Consider the following 18433-nt stretch of genomic DNA (forward strand, 5'->3'; position numbering starts at 1 on the left):
ACCTGTAGTAGTTTAGATCTACCTGCAACACTGTCTAATAGAAGCAGACCTGTAGTAGTTTAGATCTACCTGCAACACTGTCCAATAGAGGCAGACCTGTAGTAGTTTAGATCTGCCTGCAACACTGTCCTGCAACACTGTCCAATAGAGGTAGACCTGTAGTAGTTTAGATCTACCTGCAACACTGTCTAGTAGAGGCAGACCTGTAGTAGTTTAGATCTACCTGCAACACTGTCTAATAGAGGCAGACCTGTAGTAGTTTAGATCTACCTGCAACACTGTCTAATAGAGGTAGACCTGTAGTAGTTTAGATCTACCTGCAACACTGTCTAATAGATGCAGACCTGTAGTAGTTTAGATCTGCCTGCAACACTGTCCTGCAACACTGTCCAATAGAGGCAGACCTGTAGTAGTTTAGATCTGCCTGCAACACTGTCCTGCATCACTGTCCAATAGAGGTAGACCTGTAGTAGTTTAGATCTGCCTGCAACACTGTCCTGCAACACTGTCCAATAGAGGCAGACCTGTAGTAGTTTAGATCTACCTGCAACACTGTCTAATAGAGGCAGACCTGTAGTAGTTTAGATCTACCTGTAACACTGTCTAATAGAGGCAGACCTGTAGTAGTTTAGATCTACCTGCAACACTGTCTAGTAGAGGCAGACCTGTAGTAGTTTAGATCTACCTGCAACACTGTCTAATAGAGGCAGACCTGTAGTAGTTTAGATCTACCTGCAACACTGTCTAATAGAGGCAGACCTGTAGTAGTTTAGATCTACCTGCAACACTGTCTAATAGAGGCAGACCTGTAGTAGTTTAGATCTACCTGCAACACTGTCCAATAGAGGCAGACCTGTAGTAGTTTAGATCTACCTGCAACACTGTCTAGTAGAGGCAGACCTGTAGTAGTTTAGATCTACCTGCAACACTGTCCTGCAACACTGTCTAATAGAGGCAGACCTGTAGTAGTTTAGATCTACCTGCAACACTGTCCAGTAGAGGCAGACCTGTAGTAGTTTAGATCTACCTGCAACACTGTCCAATAGAGGCAGACCTGTAGTAGTTTAGATCTACCTGCAACACTGTCCAATAGAGGCAGACCTGTAGTAGTTTAGATCTACCTGCAACACTGTCTAGTAGAGGCAGACCTGTAGTAGTTTAGATCTACCTGCAACACTGTCTAATAGAGGCAGACCTGTAGTAGTTTAGATCTACCTGCAACACTGTCTAATAGAGGCAGACCTGTAGTAGTTTAGATCTACCTGCAACACTGTCCAATAGAGGCAGACCTGTAGTAGTTTAGATCTACCTGCAACACTGTCCAATAGAGGCAGACCTGTAGTAGTTTAGATCTACCTGCAACACTGTCCAATAGAGGCAGACCTGTAGTAGTTTAGATCTACCTGCAACACTGTCCAGTAGAGGCAGACCTGTAGTAGTTTAGATCTACCTGCAACACTGTCTAGTAGAGGCAGACCTGTAGTAGTTTAGATCTACCTGCAACACTGTCTAGTAGAGGCAGACCTGTAGTAGTTTAGATCTACCTGCAACACTGTCTAGTAGAGGCAGACCTGTAGTAGTTTAGATCTACCTGCAACACTGTCCAATAGAGGCAGACCTGTAGTAGTTTAGATCTACCTGCAACACTGTCCAATAGAGGCAGACCTGTAGTAGTTTAGATCTACCTGCAACACTGTCTAGTAGAGGCAGACCTGTAGTAGTTTAGATCTACCTGCAACACTGTCCAATAGAGGCAGACCTGTAGTAGTTTAGATCTACCTGCAACACTGTCTAGTAGAGGCAGACCTGTAGTAGTTTAGATCTACCTGCAACACTGTCTAGTAGAGGCAGACCTGTAGTAGTTTAGATCTACCTGCAACACTGTCTAGTAGAGGCAGACCTGTAGTAGTTTAGATCTACCTGCAACACTGTCTAGTAGAGGCAGACCTGTAGTAGTTTAGATCTACCTGCAACACTGTCTAATAGAGGCAGACCTGTAGTAGTTTAGATCTACCTGCAACACTGTCTAATAGAGGCAGACCTGTAGTAGTTTAGATCTACCTGCAACACTGTCTAGTAGAGGCAGACCTGTAGTAGTTTAGATCTACCTGCAACACTGTCCAATAGAGGCAGACCTGTAGTAATTGTATGTATGGCAGGTTTGGAGCTGTTTGTCTTCTGAACAGAAAAGTCATGGCTTTGTCTCAGTTTTCTGTTTTCTAATGTTAATGTTTCCTCTCCCTCTAGTCGTGTTATAAGTATTACACCAGCGATGACATCAATAAAGATGAGGACGGCATGGACGAACAGTGCAGGTAGGTCATGACTACATAATACCAGGGTATATCTGGTCTGTCTCCTCATGACTACATAATACCAGGGTATATCTGGTCTGTCTCCATAATACCAGGGTATTTCTGGTCTGTCTCCATAATACCAGGGTATTTCTGGTGGGCTTTGTGAAATAAGGGCAAGTGTATATTGTGGTAGAAATTGAAATTGAGGATAATCCCAATGTAAAGGTACGTGAGATTTTGAAGTTGACTTTGTCTTGCTATCTTAACTACGCCCCAAGGTGGTGTGCTGAAGGTGGCAACCTGATCTGCTGTGACTACTGCCACAACGCCTTCTGTAAGAAGTGCATCCTGCGTAACCTGGGGCGCAAGGAGCTGTCCATGATCACCGACGAGGACAGTAAATGGTCCTGCTATATCTGCAGCCCTCAGCCTCTCTCAGACATCGCCTCCAACTGCTCCAACATCTTGACCAAGCTGGAGAGCTTCTGGCGCACGGGACGCAAGAAAGAGAGGGAGGAGAAAGAGAGGAAGGAGGTGAAAGGGCACAGTAAGGGTAAAGGTCACCACCACCATGGTAAAGCTGTGGTGAACGGTAAGGAACATTCAGATGGGTCAGGGACCCTCACCTTCTCCTATAAGACCCTGAAGGTCCCCAAGGAGCTGGTGAAGAGGACCAAGAAGCTGATTGAGACGACCACAGGGCTCAACAACACCTTCATCCATTTCATCCAGCAGGCTGAGGAGGAGCAGGGAGCAGGAGGAGGTGGCAGCGGGACCAGACACAGACACCTCAAGGCCTTCAGGTATCACAACACATGTTGGTATTATGACTGCTACAAAGGATCTGAGACAGTCCAATTCTCATCTTTTGCTTAATTGCTATCTCTCTCTCTCTTTAGGTCTGTTCTGGCTGATCTGAAGAAGGCCCATGCTGCTCTAGAGAAAGACTTGGAGTCACAGTTCACTTCCCAGGACCAGGGGATGCAGAATGGGGATGCTGTTTCCAACACCGATGGCCATGACGGCCACGATCAGATAGACAATGGGCAAGAGGCAGAAGAGGACAAAATGGCCGACACTGAGGATGGGGAGGAGGATGGGGGTGTGTCAGAGGACACAGAGATGGAGGGGAGCCCCGCCCCCACGTCTCAGGACCACTCAGAGACAGGCAGCCAGGCTAAAGACCAGACAGTGGTGAAAATGGAGGAGGAGGAGGATGGAACAGAGGAGGAAGCTGACCGGGATAAAGACATCGTGTCCGTCGGGCCGTCCGTCCCTGACGAGCTCTTCCAGATGGTCAAGAGTTTAGCGGACTCCACCGGGTTAACGCCCGGTAACGACGCCACGGAACTCACAGCGGCTAGCCAATCGGAGAACCCTGCTGCTGGTTCAACCAGGAAGTCACATGACACCCAGAAGGAGAAGGCCATGCCCAAGGTTAAGAACCTCATCTTGAAGCTGACGCCTGTTCCTGTGGTTACCACACGCGCCTCCAGGTCTAAGAGTAAGGATGGAGGGAAGGAGAAGAGTAAGGATGGAGGGAAGGAGAGGAGTAAGGATGGAGGGAAGGAGAGGAGTAAGGATGGAGGGAAGGAGAGGAGTAAGGATGGAGTGAAGGATGGAGGGAAGGAGAGGAGTAAGGATGGAGTGAAGGAGAGGAGTAAGGATGGAGTGAAGGATGGAGGGAAGGAGAGGAATAAGGATGGAGGGAAGGAGAGGAATAAGGATGGAGGGAAGGAGAGGAGTAAGGATGGAGGGAAGGAGAGGAGTAAGGATGGAGGGAAGGAGAGGAGTAAGGATGGAGGGAAGGAGAAGAGTAAGGATGGAGGGAAGGAGAAGAGTAAGGATGGAGGGAAGGAGCAGAGTAAGGATGGAGGGATGGAGCAGAGTAAGGATGGAGGGAGGGAGAGGAGTAAGGATGGAGGGAAGGAGCGGGAGAGGAGTAAGGATGGAGGGAAGGAGCGGGAGAGGAGTAAGGATGGAGGGAAGGAGCGGGAGAGGAGTAAGGATGGAGGGAAGGAGCGGGAGAGGAGTAAGGATGGAGGGAAGAAGCGGGAGAGGAGTAAGGATGGAGGGAAGGAGGTGGAGGGAGATGGGGCCTCCGAGGAGGACAGCCGATGCTCCAGTCGCACAAAGACCACACCCCTCAGGAAGTCACCGGAGGGGAAAAACAAGATGTCCGTCTCTCAGGAGAACATAGACTCAGAAGGCGAGCAGAAGAGCCCCAGCAAGCTGAAGAAGAGAACCAAAGGCAGCTCCGAGAAAGAACGGGGGAACGCGGAGGAGAAGGAGCGGAAAGAGAGCAAGGCCTCCATGGTAACCTCTGACCCTTCTAAACAAGACGTGGACTCAGATTCTGATGAGGTTCCAGACATCCTGGTTCAGACTGCAGCGGCGGAACACAGCTCGGACGAGGATGTGCAGCAGGACGCCGACAGTAACCAGGGCAACAAGCGTGTCAAGAAGTGCCTGTTCAAAGTGAGCAAGAAAGAGGAGGAGGAGGAGGAGCAGGTGGGAGAGGAGGAGGAGCAGGTGGGAGAGGAGGAGGAGGAGGAGCAGGTGGGAGAGGAGGAGGAGCAGGTGGGAGAGGAGGAGGAGGAGGAGGAGCAGGTGGGAGAGGAGGAGGGAGAGAGTGACAAGGAGAAGACGGACAAGAAGCCGGCGGCCAAACGCAAACTGAAAGCCGACGACTCCGACAACTCAGAGTCTGACTCCGATGAAGACTCAAAGAAGAAAAAGAAGTCCTCCACGGCTTCTGACAAGAAGACATCCAAGAAGAAGCAGAAGGTCTCGGACGGCTCCTCCAACTCTGACCTGGAGAAGGAGATGAAGGGACTCCGCAAACTGGCGACGGGGAAACGGAGGAGCAGCCGTGTGAAGAAGGAAAGAGAGGAAAAGGAGAACAAGGGCGGAGATCGGAGGCGGTCGTACGAACTGAAACGCAAAGCCAGAAGTAGAGGAGCCAAGCAGGAAGATTCATCGTCTGATGACGAGGAGGAGGAGGAGGAGGGAGGAGGGTCTGGAGAGGAGAGTGGAGACCAGCAGAAGATTAAACCCATTGTGGATGAGACGGTGCTAGCAGGGAGGGAAACCTTCCACCAGTCCTCAGGTCAGTAGATGTTGTTTGGGTTAGGATTGGTCAGGTCAGTAGAGATGCTGTTTGGGTTAGTCAGGTCAGGAGATGTTGTTTGGGTTAGGATTGGTCAGGTCAGGAGATGTTGTTTGGTTTAGGATTGGTCAGGTCAGTAGAGATGCTGTTTGGGTTAGTCAGGTCAGGAGATGTTGTTTGGGTTAGGATTGGTCAGGTCAGTAGAGATGCTGTTTGGGTTAGTCAGGTCAGGAGATGTTGTTTGGGTTAGGATTGGTCAGGTCAGGAGATGTTGTTTGGTTTAGGATTGGTCAGGTCAGTAGAGATGCTGTTTGGGTTAGGATTGGTCAGGTCAGGAGATGCTGTTTGGGTTAGTCAGGTCAGGAGATGCTGTTTGGGTTAGGATTGGTCAGGTCAGTAGAGATGCTGTTTGGGTTAGTCAGGTCAGGAGATGTTGTTTGGGTTAGGATTGGTCAGGTCAGTAGAGATGCTGTTTGGGTTAGGATTGGTCAGGTCAGGAGATGTTGTTTGGTTTAGGATTGGTCAGGTCAGTAGAGATGCTGTTTGGGTTAGTCAGGTCAGGAGATGTTGTTTGGGTTAGGATTGGTCAGGTCAGTAGAGATGCTGTTTGGGTTAGTCAGGTCAGGAGATGTTGTTTGGGTTAGGATTGGTCAGGTCAGGAGATGCTGTTTGGGTTAGGATTGGTCAGGTCAGGAGATGCTGTTTGGGTTAGGATTAGTCAGGTCAGGAGATGCTGTGTCTGAAAGCGGTATTTTGGTCTGTTTCTACAAGGAGGACGGTTCACTCTATTGTAAACACAACTTCACATAAATGCCACTGATGTATCTAACCCCTGACCTCTACACTGTCTTCCTCAAGTATATAGAGTAGCCAGCCAGGCTATTTTTTAGCAGAAGGAGCTCCGTTGGTGTCCTCTGGTAGTTTCTAATGCCTTGGTTCCATCTGAATACACAGTGAAATGATGGAATAATCCTAGAGAGAGACCCTCCTGTAGGTTTACACCCCAACCCTGTTCCTGGAGAGATACCCTCCTGTAGGTTTACACCCCAACCCTGTTCCTGGAGAGATACCCTCCTGTAGGTTTACACCCCAACCCTGTTCCTGGAGAGATACCCTCCTGTAGGTTTACACCCCAACCCTGTTCCTGGAGAGATACCCTCCTGTAGGTTTACACCCCAACCCTGTTCCTGGAGAGATACCCTCCTGTAGGTTTACACCCCAACCCTGTTCCTGGAGAGATACCCTCCTGTAGGTTTACACCCCAACCCTGTTCCTGGAGAGATACCCTCCTGTAGGTTTTAACTCTAACCCTGTTCCTGGAGAGAGACCCTCCTGTAGGTTTACACTCCAACCCTGTTCCTGGAGAGATACCCTCCTGTAGGTTTACACCCCAACCCTGTTCCTGGAGAGATACCCTCCTGTAGGTTTACACCCCAACCCTGTTCCTGGAGAGAGACCCTCCTGTAGGTTTACACCCCAACCCTGTTCCTGGAGAGAGACCCTCCTGTAGGTTTACACCCCAACCCTGTTCCTGGAGAGAGACCCTCCTGTAGGTTTACACCCCAACCCTGTTCCTGGAGAGAGACCCTCCTGTAGGTTTACACCCCAACCCTGTTCCTGGAGAGAGACCCTCCTGTAGGTTTACACCCCAACCCTGTTCCTGGAGAGAGACCCTCCTGTAGGTTTACACCCCAACCCTGTTCCTGGAGAGAGACCCTCCTGTAGGTTTTACACTCCAACCCTGTTCCTGGAGAGAGACCCTCCTGTAGGTTTACACCCCAACCCTGTTCCTGGAGAGAGACCCTCCTGTAGGTTTACACCCCAACCCTGTTCCTGGAGAGAGACCCTCCTGTAGGTTTACACCCCAACCCTGTTCCTGGAGAGAGACCCTCCTGTAGGTTTTACACTCCAACCCTGTTCCTGGAGAGAGACCCTCCTGTAGGTTTATCCTCTAACCCTAACCCTCTATACCCCCCAGGGTTGTAGTATAAACCTACAAGAGGGTCTCCCTCTAGGAACAGGGTTGGAGTTAAAACCTACAGGAGGGTCTCTCTCCAGGAACAGGGTTGGAGTTAAAACCTACAGGAGGGTATCTCTCCAGGAACAGGGTTGGAGTTAAAACCTACAGGAGGGTCTCTCTCCAGGAACAGGGTTGGAGTGAAAACCTACAGGACAGTACCTCTCCCGGATAGTAACTCTCTAGAACAGGGTTTAGAAAGACAATACTTTACAATTTAAATGACTGAAAATGTCTGAATTCAGGATATTGTCAGTTGTTTTGGATAAGGTTTTTTGGGACTATATGAATCAAATGTATTTAAATAGCCCTTTTTACATCAGCTGATATCAAAGTGCTGTATTGAAACCAGCCTAAAACCCCAAACGGCAAGTAATGCAGGTGTAGAAGGACTATTTTCAAAGTAATTCTTTATTTAACCTTTATTGAACTAGGCAAGTCTATTAAGAATAAATTCTTATTTACAATGACGGCCTCCCAAAAGGCAAAAGGCCTCCTGTGGGGACGGGGGCCTGGGATTAAAAATAAGAATAATAACATTATAGGACAACAACAAATAAATACAATATAAATATAGGACAAAACACACATCACAACAAGAGAGACAACACAACAGTACATAAAGAGAGACCACAACACTACATAAAGAGAGACAACACTACATAAAGAGAGACAACACTACATAAAGAGAGACACCACAACACAACACTACATAAAGAGAGACACCACAACACTACATAAAGAGAGACAACACAACACTACATAAAGAGAGACAACACTACATAAAGAGAGACACCACAACACTACATAAAGAGAGACACCACAACACTACATAAAGAGAGACACCACAACACTACATAAAGAGAGACAACACAACACTACATAAAGAGAGACAACACAACACTACATAAAGAGAGACAACACAACACTACATAAAGAGAGACACCACAACACTACATAAAGAGAGACAACACAACACTACATAAAGAGAGACAACACAACACTACATAAAGAGAGACAACACAACACTACATAAAGAGAGACACCACAACACTACATAAAGAGAGACAACACAACACTACATAAAGAGAGACAGCACAACACAACACTACATAAAGAGAGACAACACAACACTACATAAAGAGAGACAACACAACACTACATAAAGAGAGACAACACAACACTACATAAAGAGAGACAACACAACACTACATAAAGAGAGACAACACAACACTACATAAAGAGAGACACCACAACACTACATAAAGAGAGACAACACAACACTACATAAAGAGAGACACAACACTACATAAAGCACAACACAACACTACATAAAGAGAGACAACACAACACTACATAAAGAGAGACAACACAACACTACATAAAGAGAGACCACAACACTACATAAAGAGAGACAACACAACACTACATAAAGAGAGACAACACAACACTACATAAAGAGAGACAACACAACACAACACTACATAGAGACAACACTACATAAAGAGAGACAACAACACTACATAAAGAGACACCACAACACTACATAAAGAGAGACAACACAACACTACATAAAGAGAGACAACACTACATAAAGAGAGACAACACTACATAAAGAGAGACAACACAACACAACACTACATAAAGAGAGACAACACTACATAAAGAGAGACAACACAACACAACACTACATAAAGAGAGACAACACTACATAAAGAGAGACAACACAACACAACACTACATAAAGAGAGACAACACTACATAAAGAGAGACAACACAACACAACACTACATAAAGAGAGACAACACTACATAAAGAGAGACAACACTACATAAAGAGAGACAACACTACATAAAGAGAGACAACACAACACTACATAAAGAGAGACAACACTACATAAAGAGAGACCACAACACTACATAAAGAGAGACACCACAACACAACACTACATAAAGAGAGACAACACAACACTACATAGAGACACCACTACATAAAGAGAGACACCACTACATAAAGAGAGACACCACTACATAAAGAGAGACACCACTACATAAAGAGAGACACCACTACATAAAGAGAGACACCACCACTACATAAAGAGAGACACCACCACTACATAAAGAGAGACACCACCACTACATAAAGAGAGACACCACCACTACATAAAGAGAGACACCACAACACTACATAAAGAGAGACAACGCAACACTACATAAAGAGAGACAACGCAACACTACATAAAGAGAGACCAAAGGCAACACCATAACAAGGCAACACCATAACAAGGCAACACCATAACAAGGCAGCAGCACCATAACAAGGCAGCAGCACCATAACAAGGCAGCAGCACCATAACAAGGCAGCAGCACCATAACAAGGCAGCAGCACCATAACAAGGCAGCAGCACCATAACAAGGCAGCAGCACCATAACAAGGCAGCAGCACCATAACAAGGCAGCAGCACCATAACAAGGCAGCAGCACCATAACAAGGCAGCAGCACCATAACAAGGCAGCAGCACCATAACAAGGCAGCAGCACCATAACAAGGCAGCAGCACCATAACATGGCAGCAGCACCATAACATGGCAGCAGCACCATAACATGGCAGCAGCACCATAACATGGCAGCAGCACCATAACATGGCAGCAGCACAACATGGTACAAACATTATTGAGCACAGACAACAGCACAAAGGGTAAGAAGGTCGCGGCCTTTGGGGACCTTTAACAGAATGTGACTGGCAGAACGGCTGTTGTATGTGGAGGATGAGGGCTGCAGTAGATATCTCAGATAGGGGGGAGTGAACAGGTGTTGTATGTGGAGGATGAGGGCTGCAGTAGATATCTCAGATAGGGGGGAGTGAACAGGTGTTGTATGTGGAGGATGAGGGCTGCAGTAGATATCTCAGATAGGGGGGAGTGAACAGGTGTTGTATGTGGAGGATGAGGGCTGCAGTAGGTATCTCAGATAGGGGAGTGAACAGGTGTTGTATGTGGAGGATGAGGGCTGCAGTAGATATCTCAGATAGGGGGAGTGAACAGGTGTTGTATGTGGAGGATGAGGGCTGCAGTAGATATCTCAGATAGGGGGGAGTGAACAGGTGTTGTATGTGGAGGATGAGGGCTGCAGTAGGTATCTCAGATAGGGGGGAGTGAACAGGTGTTGTATGTGGAGGATGAGGGCTGCAGTAGATATCTCAGATAGGGGGAGTGAACAGGTGTTGTATGTGGAGGATGAGGGCTGCAGTAGATATCTCAGATAGGGGGAGTGAACAGGTGTTGTATGTGGAGGATGAGGGCTGCAGTAGATATCTCAGATAGGGGGAGTGAACAGGTGTTGTATGTGGAGGATGAGGGCTGCAGTAGATATCTCAGATAGGGGGAGTGAACAGGTGTTGTATGTGGAGGATGAGGGCTGCAGTAGATATCTCAGATAGGGGGAGTGAACAGGTGTTGTATGTGGAGGATGAGGGCTGCAGTAGATATCTCAGATAGGGGGGAGTGAACAGGTGTTGTATGTGGAGGATGAGGGCTGCAGTAGGTATCTCAGATAGGGGGGAGTGAACAGGTGTTGTATGTGGAGGATGAGGGCTGCAGTAGATATCTCAGATAGGGGGGAGTGAACAGGTGTTGTATGTGGAGGATGAGGGCTGCAGTAGATATCTCAGATAGGGGGGAGTGAACAGGTGTTGTATGTGGAGGATGAGGGCTGCAGTAGGTATCTCAGATAGGGGGGAGTGAACAGGTGTTGTATGTGGAGGATGAGGGCTGCAGTAGATATCTCAGATAGGGGTGTGTGAGGCCTAAGAGGGTTTTATAAATAAGCATCAACCAGTGGGTCTTGCGACGGGTATACAGAGATGACCAGTTTACAGAGGAGTACAGAGTGCAGTGATGTGTCCTATAAGGAGCATTGGTTAATCTGATGGCCGAATGGTAAAGAGCATCTAGCCGCTCGACAGCACCCTGACCTGCCGATCTATAAATGACGTCTCCGTAATCTAGCATGGGTAGGATGGTCATCTGAATCAGGGTTATTTTGGCAGCTGGGGTGAAAGAGGAGTGATTACGATAGAGAATTCTAGATTTAACTTTAGCCTGCAACCTCTAACCCTGGTCTCTGTGGAAAACACAGCCTCTAACCCTGGTCTTTGTGGAAAACACAGCCTCTAACCCTGGTCTTTGTGGAAAACACAGTCTCTAACCCTAGTCTTTGTGGTAAACACAGCCTCTAACCCTAGTCTTTGTGGAAAACACAGCCTCTAACCCTAGTCTTTGTGGAAAACACAGCCTCTAACCCTAGTCTTTGTGGTAAACACAGCCTCTAACCCTAGTCTTTGTGGAAAACACAGCCTCGAACCCTGGTCTTTGTGGAAAACACAGCCTCGAACCCTGGTCTTTGTGGAAAACACAGCCTCTAACCCTGGTCTTTGTGGAAAACACAGTCTCTAACCCTGGTCTTTGTGGAAAACACAGCCTCTAACCCTGGTCTTTGTGGAAAACACAGCCTCTAACCCTAGTCTTTGTGGAAAACACAGCCTCTAACCCTAGTCTTTGTGGAAAACACAGTCTCTAACCCTGGTCTTTGTGGAAAACACAGCCTCTAACCCTGGTCTTTGTGGAAAACACAGCCTCTAACCCTAGTCTTTGTGGAAAACACAGTCTCTAACCCTGGTCTTTGTGGAAAACACAGCCTCTAACCCTGGTCTTTGTGGAAAACACAGCCTCTAACCCTAGTCTTTGTGGAAAATAATATAATAATATAATATATAATAATAGAATAACATATAATAATATAATAAATGCCATTGAGCAGACGCTTTTATCCAAAGCGACTTACAGTCATGTGTGCATACATTCTACATATGGGTGGTCCCGGGAATCGAACCCACTACCCTGGCGTTACAAGCGCCATGCTCTACCAACTGAGCTACAGAGCCTCTAACCCTAGTCTTTGTGGAAAACACAGTGTCTAACCCTAGTCTTTGTGGAAAACGCAGCCTCTAACCCTAGTCTTTGTAGAAAACATAGCCTCTAACCCTAGTCTTTGTGGAAAACGCAGTGTCTAACCCTGTCTTTGTGGAAAACACAGACTCTAACCCTGGTTATTCTCTGTGTCTGTAGGAGAAGAAGGTAACCATGACGCTTCTCAAATGGCTGTTGATGATGACGATGATGATCCAGAAAACAGGTCTAAAATATTTTCATAAACACAAAACCGCATGCTCCTCAACCAGCTGACTGTGACATTCCTTTCCTTGTGTCCTTTCCTTCTGTCCTTTCCTTCCTCAATAGGATTGCCAAGAAAATGCTGCTGGCCCAGATCAAGGCCAACTACTCTTCAGGAGCAGAGGAGAGCTCCGACGAGGACGGAGAAGAGAAGGAACAGAGGAAGGGAGGAGAAGAGGAGGAGGAGGAAGAGGAGGGTGGGTTATGTTCAGGTTGTTGATACGTTAGTGATTCTGCAGTGACTTCATTCCACCACTACTGTTTTACGTCACCAGATGTAGAAACTATAAATTACTGCTTGTGTTCCCCTAAGCAGATGATGAAGAGGAGGAGGAGGAGGAAGGGGACTCTGGCTCTGACATGGATGTGAAGAAGAGTGGGGGGCGTCGCCACCGGCTGCTCCGCCACAAACTGACGCTGAGCGAGGGAGAGTCAGGAGAGGAGAAAGAGAAACCAGCCAGCAAGGGGAAGAAGGAGACCAAGAGGACCAGGCGGAAAGGTATGGTGGTTGTCTGGCGCTCTGTCTGCTGTCTGGCGCTCTGTCTGGCGCTCTGTCTGGCGCTCTGTCTGGCCGACTGTCTAAGCTTGTGTCAACACCTATGGAACAGAATGAATGTCCTACTCTGCAAACTGCTATGACTGTTTTCACTCAGCTTTACCTCCCTCCCACCCCGTCTTTCTCGCCATTTTCTCTCTCTCTCTCTCTCTCTCTCTCTCTCTCTCTCTCTCTCTCTCTCTCTCTCTCTCTCTCTCTCGCCCCCCTCTCTCTCTCTCTCTCCTCGCCCCTCTCTCTCTCTCTCTCTCTCTCTCTCTCGCCCTCTCTCTCTCTCTCTCTCTCTCTCGCCCCCTCTCTCTCTCTCTCTCTCCCTCCCCTCGCCCCCCTCTCTCTCTCTCTCTCTCTCTCGCCCCCTCTCTCTCTCTCTCTCTCTCTCGCCCCCTCTCTCTCTCTCTCTCTCCCCTCTCTCTCTCTCTCTCCTCTCTCTCTCTCTCTCGCCCCCTCTCTCTCTCTCTCTCTCTCTCTCGCCCCCTCTCTCTCTCTCTCTCTCTCCTCTCTCTCTCTCTCTCGCCCCCCTCTCTCTCTCTCTCTCGCCCCCTCTCTCTCTCTCTCGCCCTCTCTCTCTCTCTCTCTCTCTCGCCCCCTCTCTCTCTCTCTCTCGCCCCCTCTCTCTCTCTCTCTCGCCCCCCTCTCTCTCTCTCTCTCTCCCCTCTCTCTCTCTCTCTCTCTCGCCCCCTCTCTCTCTCTCTCTCTCTCGCCCCCTCTCTCTCTCTCTCTCTCGCCCCCTCTCTCTCTCTCTCTCTCTCGCCCCCTCTCTCTCTCTCTCTCTCGCCCCCTCTCTCTCTCTCTCTCTCGCCCCCTCTCTCTCTCTCTCTCTCGCCCCCTCTCTCTCTCTCTCGCCCCTCTCCCTCTCTCTCTCTCTCTCGCCCCCTCTCTCTCTCTCGCCCCCTCTCTCTCCCTCTCTCGCCCCCCTCTCTCTCTCTCTCGCCCCCTCTCTCTCTCTCTCTCGCCCCCTCTCTCTCTCTCGCCCCCTCTCTCTCTCTCTCGCCTCTCTCTCTCTCTCTCTCTCTCTCTCTCGCCCCCTCTCTCTCTCTCTCTCGCCCCCCTCTCTCTCTCTCTCTCTCTCTCTCTCTCTCTCTCTCGCCCCCTCTCTCTCTCTCTCTCTCTCTCTCTCTCTCGCCCCCTCTCTCTCTCCCCCTCTCTCTCTCTCTCGCCCCCTCTCTCTCTCTCTCTCTCGCCCCCTCTCTCTCTCTCGCCCCCTCTCTCTCTCGCCCCCTCTCTCTCTCTCGCCCCCTCTCTCTCTCTCTCCCTCTCTCTCTCTCTCTCGTCCCCCTCTCTCTCTCTCTCGCCCCCGCTCTCTCTCTCTCTCGCCCCCCTCCTCTCTCTCTCTCTCTCCCTCTCCCTCCCCAGTGGGCAGTGATGACCCCCTCGGCAGACTTAGACTCTGAGGAATCGGCTAGCAGCAGTGAGTCAGGAGTTAGTGAGGAGATCAGTGAGGAGGAGGAGGAGTCAGAGGAGGAGTCAGAGGAGGGCAGCAGTCTCTCTCGGACCACGCGCTCCTCTCTCCAAGAAGAAGAAGAAGAAGAAGGAGGAGAGGAGCTACGCCCAGAAGAAGAAACGCCGTCGCATTAAGGTTCAGGACTCTTCATCTGACGAGAAGGGGGGGGGGGGGGGGTGAAAGGTATGGGGGAGGGGGGTGAAAGGTATGGGGGAGAGGGGGAAAGGTATGGGGGAGAGGGGGAAAGGTATGGGGGGAGGGGGAAAGGTATGGGGGAGAGGGGGAAAGGTATGGGGGAGAGGGGGAAAGGTATGGGGGGAGGGGGAAAGGTATGGGGGAAGGGGGAGGGGAGGGGGAAAGGTATGGGGGAAGGGGAGGGGAGGGGGAAAGGTATGGGGGAAGGGAGGGGGAAAGGTATGGGGGAAGGGGAGGGGAGAAAGGTATGGGGGAGGGGGGAAAGGTATGGGGGAAGGGGGGAAAGGTATGGGGGAAGGGGGAGGGGGAGGGGGAAAGGTATGGGGGAAGGTATGGGGGAAGGGAGGGGGAAAGGTATGGGGGAAGGGGGAGGGAGAAAGGTATGGGGGAAGGGGGAGGGAAAGGTATGGGGGGAGGGGGAAAGGTATGGGGGAGAGGGGGAAAGGTATGGGGGAGAGGGGGGAAAGGTATGGGGGAGAGGGGGGAAAGGTATGGGGGGAGGGGGAAAGGTATGGGGGGAGGGGGAAAGGTATGGGGGAAGGGGGAGGGGAGGGGGAAAGGTCTGGGGGAAGGGAGGGGGAAAGGTATGGGGGAAGGGGGAGGGGAGAAAGGTATGGGGGGAGGGGGAAAGGTATGGGGGAAGGGGGGGGAGGGGAGAAAGGTATGGGGGGAGGGGGGAAAGGTATGGGGGAAGGGGGAGGGGAGGGAAAGGTATGGGGGAAAGGTATGGGGGAAGGGGGAGGGGAGGGGGAAAGGTATGGGGGAAGGGGGAGGGAGGGGGAAAGGTATGGGGGAAGGGGGAGGGGAGGGGGGAAGGTATGGGGGGAGGGGGAAAGGTATGGGGGGAGGGGGAAAGGTATGGGGGAAGGGGGGGGGGAGGGGGAAAGGTATGGGGGAAGGGGGAGGGGAGGGGGAAGGTATGGGGGAGGGGGGAAAGGTATGGGGGAAGGGGGAGGGGAGGGGGAAAGGTATGGGGGGAGGGGAGGGGGGAAGGTATGGGGGAAGGGGGGAAAGGTATGGGGGGAGGGGGAAAGGTATGGGGGAAGGGGGAGGGAGGGGGAAAGGTAAGGGGGAGGGGAGGGGGAAGGTATGGGGGAGGGGGAATGTATGGGGGGAGGGGGGAGGTATGGGGGGATGGGAGAAGGTATTCACCTTACAAATATAGAATTTGGTCTGGAATTCAAATTGATTGGTTACCACGTTCACGATGTGTGATTGGTTAGTTGACCCATGGGGGTTGACGTTGAACGGTCAGAGGTTAACCCTCATTCCCTATCCTCCAGAGCGGGTCAGGAGAGGACGGCTCGGGGAAGGAGGATGGAGACACTCCTAAAGGACAGAGGAAGAAGATCAGAAAAATCCTCAAGGACGACAAGCTGAGGACGGAGACGAGGGATGCCCTGAAGGAGGAGGAGGAGAGGAGGAGACGCATCGCTGAGAGGGAGCAGCTCAGGGAGAAACTCAGAGAGGTAAAAGTCAACTGTGTGTATGGACCCCAGGAAGACTAGCTGTTGTCATGGCATCTGCTAATGGGATGGAAATGAAGATAATGATTGACTGAGTCAATCAATGAGCGGACTCCAAACTGAGGAGTCAGATGGATGGTCCTTTGTGGCTCAGATAAACGCATGGTGCCGGCAATGATCAGTTATCACAGGGATCACAGAGTATACATGTACTTTAAACACTTTTTCAATAGAGTAGAAGTCGCTTAGTGTGAATGTGTCTGTCTGTAAAGGTTTAAATGCTTGTAGACAAGATCAGCTGCCCTATACTCCTAGGAACACAACCTGTCCCAACCAGCAGAACAGTCTCCCAGCTGCCCTATACTCCTAGGAACATAACCTGTCCCAACCAGCAGCACAGTCTCCCAGCTGCCCTATACTCCTAGGAACATAACCTGTCCCAACCAGCAGAATAAATGTATGTATTTGTATGTGCAGACTGTAATGCTTTTAGACTAGACTCTACATGTCCCTCCCGACCAGGTACTCGTGGTGGAGGAGGCGTCCGCCGTTGCTTGTCCAATCACAACCAAGCTGGTGCTGGATGAAGACGAGGAGACCAAGGAGCCCATGGTGCAGGTTCACCGCAATCTGGTCACGAAGCTCAAACCACACCAGGTCGACGGTGAGAGACATGTTGTTGTAGTAGAGCCCATGGTGACGGTGGAATAGGAGGAGGAGGAGTAGCAGTAGTAGTAGCAGTAGTAGTAGCAGTAGTAGTAGTAGCAGTAGTAGTAGCAGTAGTAGTAGTAGTAGTAGTAGTAGTAGTAGTAGAGCCCATGGTGAAGGTGTAGTAGTAGAGCCCATGGTGACGGTGGAATAGGAGGAGTAGCAGTAGTAGTAGCAGTAGTAGTAGTAGTAGTAGTAGTAGTAGTAGTAGTAGTAGTAGAGCCCATGGTGAAGGTGTAGTAGTAGCAGCATTAGTAGTAGTAGTAGCAGTAGTAGTAGCCCCCTCATTAGTAGCCCCCCTCTCTCTCCTCATGGTGAAGGTGTCTCTCTCGTAGCAGCATTAGTAGTAGTAGCAGCATTAGTAGTAGTAGCAGCATTAGCCCCCTCTCTAGCAGCATTCTCTCTCTCTCTAGCCCAGCTCTCTCGCCCCCTAGTAGCAGCAGCATTCTCTCTCTCGCCCCCAGCAGCAGCAGCTCGCCCCCTAGTAGTAGCAGCAGCTTAGCCTCTCTCTCTCTCGCCCCAGCAGCAGCAGCATTAGTAGTAGTAGCAGCTCTCAGCATTAGTAGCCAGTAGCAGCAGCAGCATTAGTAGTGGCAGCAGACTCAGCAGCATTCTGTAGGAGGCTAGCAGTGAGCAGGAGTTAGTGAGTAGTAGTGAGCAGCAGGAGGAGTAGTAGTAGGAGTAGCAGCAGTAGTAGCAGCAGTAGCAGCATTAGCAGCAGTAGAAGCAGTAGTAGGCAGCCCAGCAGCAGCCGTAGCAGTAGTGGTAGTAGCAGCATCTAGCGTAGTAGTAGCAGCATTAGTAGTAGTAGTAGCAGCAGTAGTGAGGTAGCAGCAGCATTGGGGGAGGGGGGAGTATGGGGGAGCAGCATTAGTAGTAGGGAGTAGTAGGGGAGAGGGAAGGTATGGGGAAGGTGTAGTAGTAGTAGTAGGTAGTGGGGAGTAGCTGTAGTAGTAGTAGCAGCATTAGTAGTATTAGTAGCAGTATTAGTAGTTTGGTCTGGAGTAAATTGATTGGTTACCCATGGTGAAGGTGTGTGATTGGTTAGTTGACCCATGGTGAAGGTGAACGGTAGTTAACCCTCATTCCCATGGTGAAGGTGGTCAGGAGTAGTAGTAGTCGGGGAGCAGCATTAGTAGTAGTAGAGGAGAAGCAGCATTAGGAGTAGCTGAGGACGGAGCGAGGGATGCCCTGAGTAGTAGTAGCAGAGCATTAGTAGTAGTAGTAGCAGCTCAGTAGTAACTAGTAGTAGTAGTAGTAGTAGTGGTAGTGGACCATTAGTAGTAGCTAGTTGTCATGGCATCTGCTAATGTAGTAGTAATGTTGACTGAGCAATTGAGTCAGTGAGTAGTCAGATGGATGCCTTTGTGGTAGATAGCAGGTAGCCGCAATGATCAGTTATCAGGGATCACAGTAT

At 49.9% G+C, this 18433-nt stretch overlaps 1 protein-coding gene across 1 annotated transcript in view; it reads left to right on the forward strand.

Moving 5' to 3' along the window:
* LOC123992407 (transcriptional regulator ATRX-like) overlaps positions 1 to 18433 on the forward strand; it is a 109519-nt gene that overhangs the window by 26226 nt on the left and 64860 nt on the right. The window contains 11 exon segments of the mRNA XM_046293548.1: positions 2248 to 2315; positions 2576 to 3100; positions 3197 to 3908; positions 4287 to 5406; positions 12549 to 12615; positions 12720 to 12850; positions 12970 to 13152; positions 14585 to 14712; positions 14714 to 14823; positions 16128 to 16311; positions 16831 to 16972. Of these exon segments, the coding sequence (XP_046149504.1) occupies positions 2248 to 2315; positions 2576 to 3100; positions 3197 to 3908; positions 4287 to 5406; positions 12549 to 12615; positions 12720 to 12850; positions 12970 to 13152; positions 14585 to 14712; positions 14714 to 14823; positions 16128 to 16311; positions 16831 to 16972 (3370 nt within the window).

The sequence above is a fragment of the Oncorhynchus gorbuscha genome, linkage group LG13 (genome assembly GCF_021184085.1).
Source record: "Oncorhynchus gorbuscha isolate QuinsamMale2020 ecotype Even-year linkage group LG13, OgorEven_v1.0, whole genome shotgun sequence".
Classification (NCBI taxonomy): Eukaryota; Metazoa; Chordata; class Actinopteri; order Salmoniformes; family Salmonidae; genus Oncorhynchus; species Oncorhynchus gorbuscha.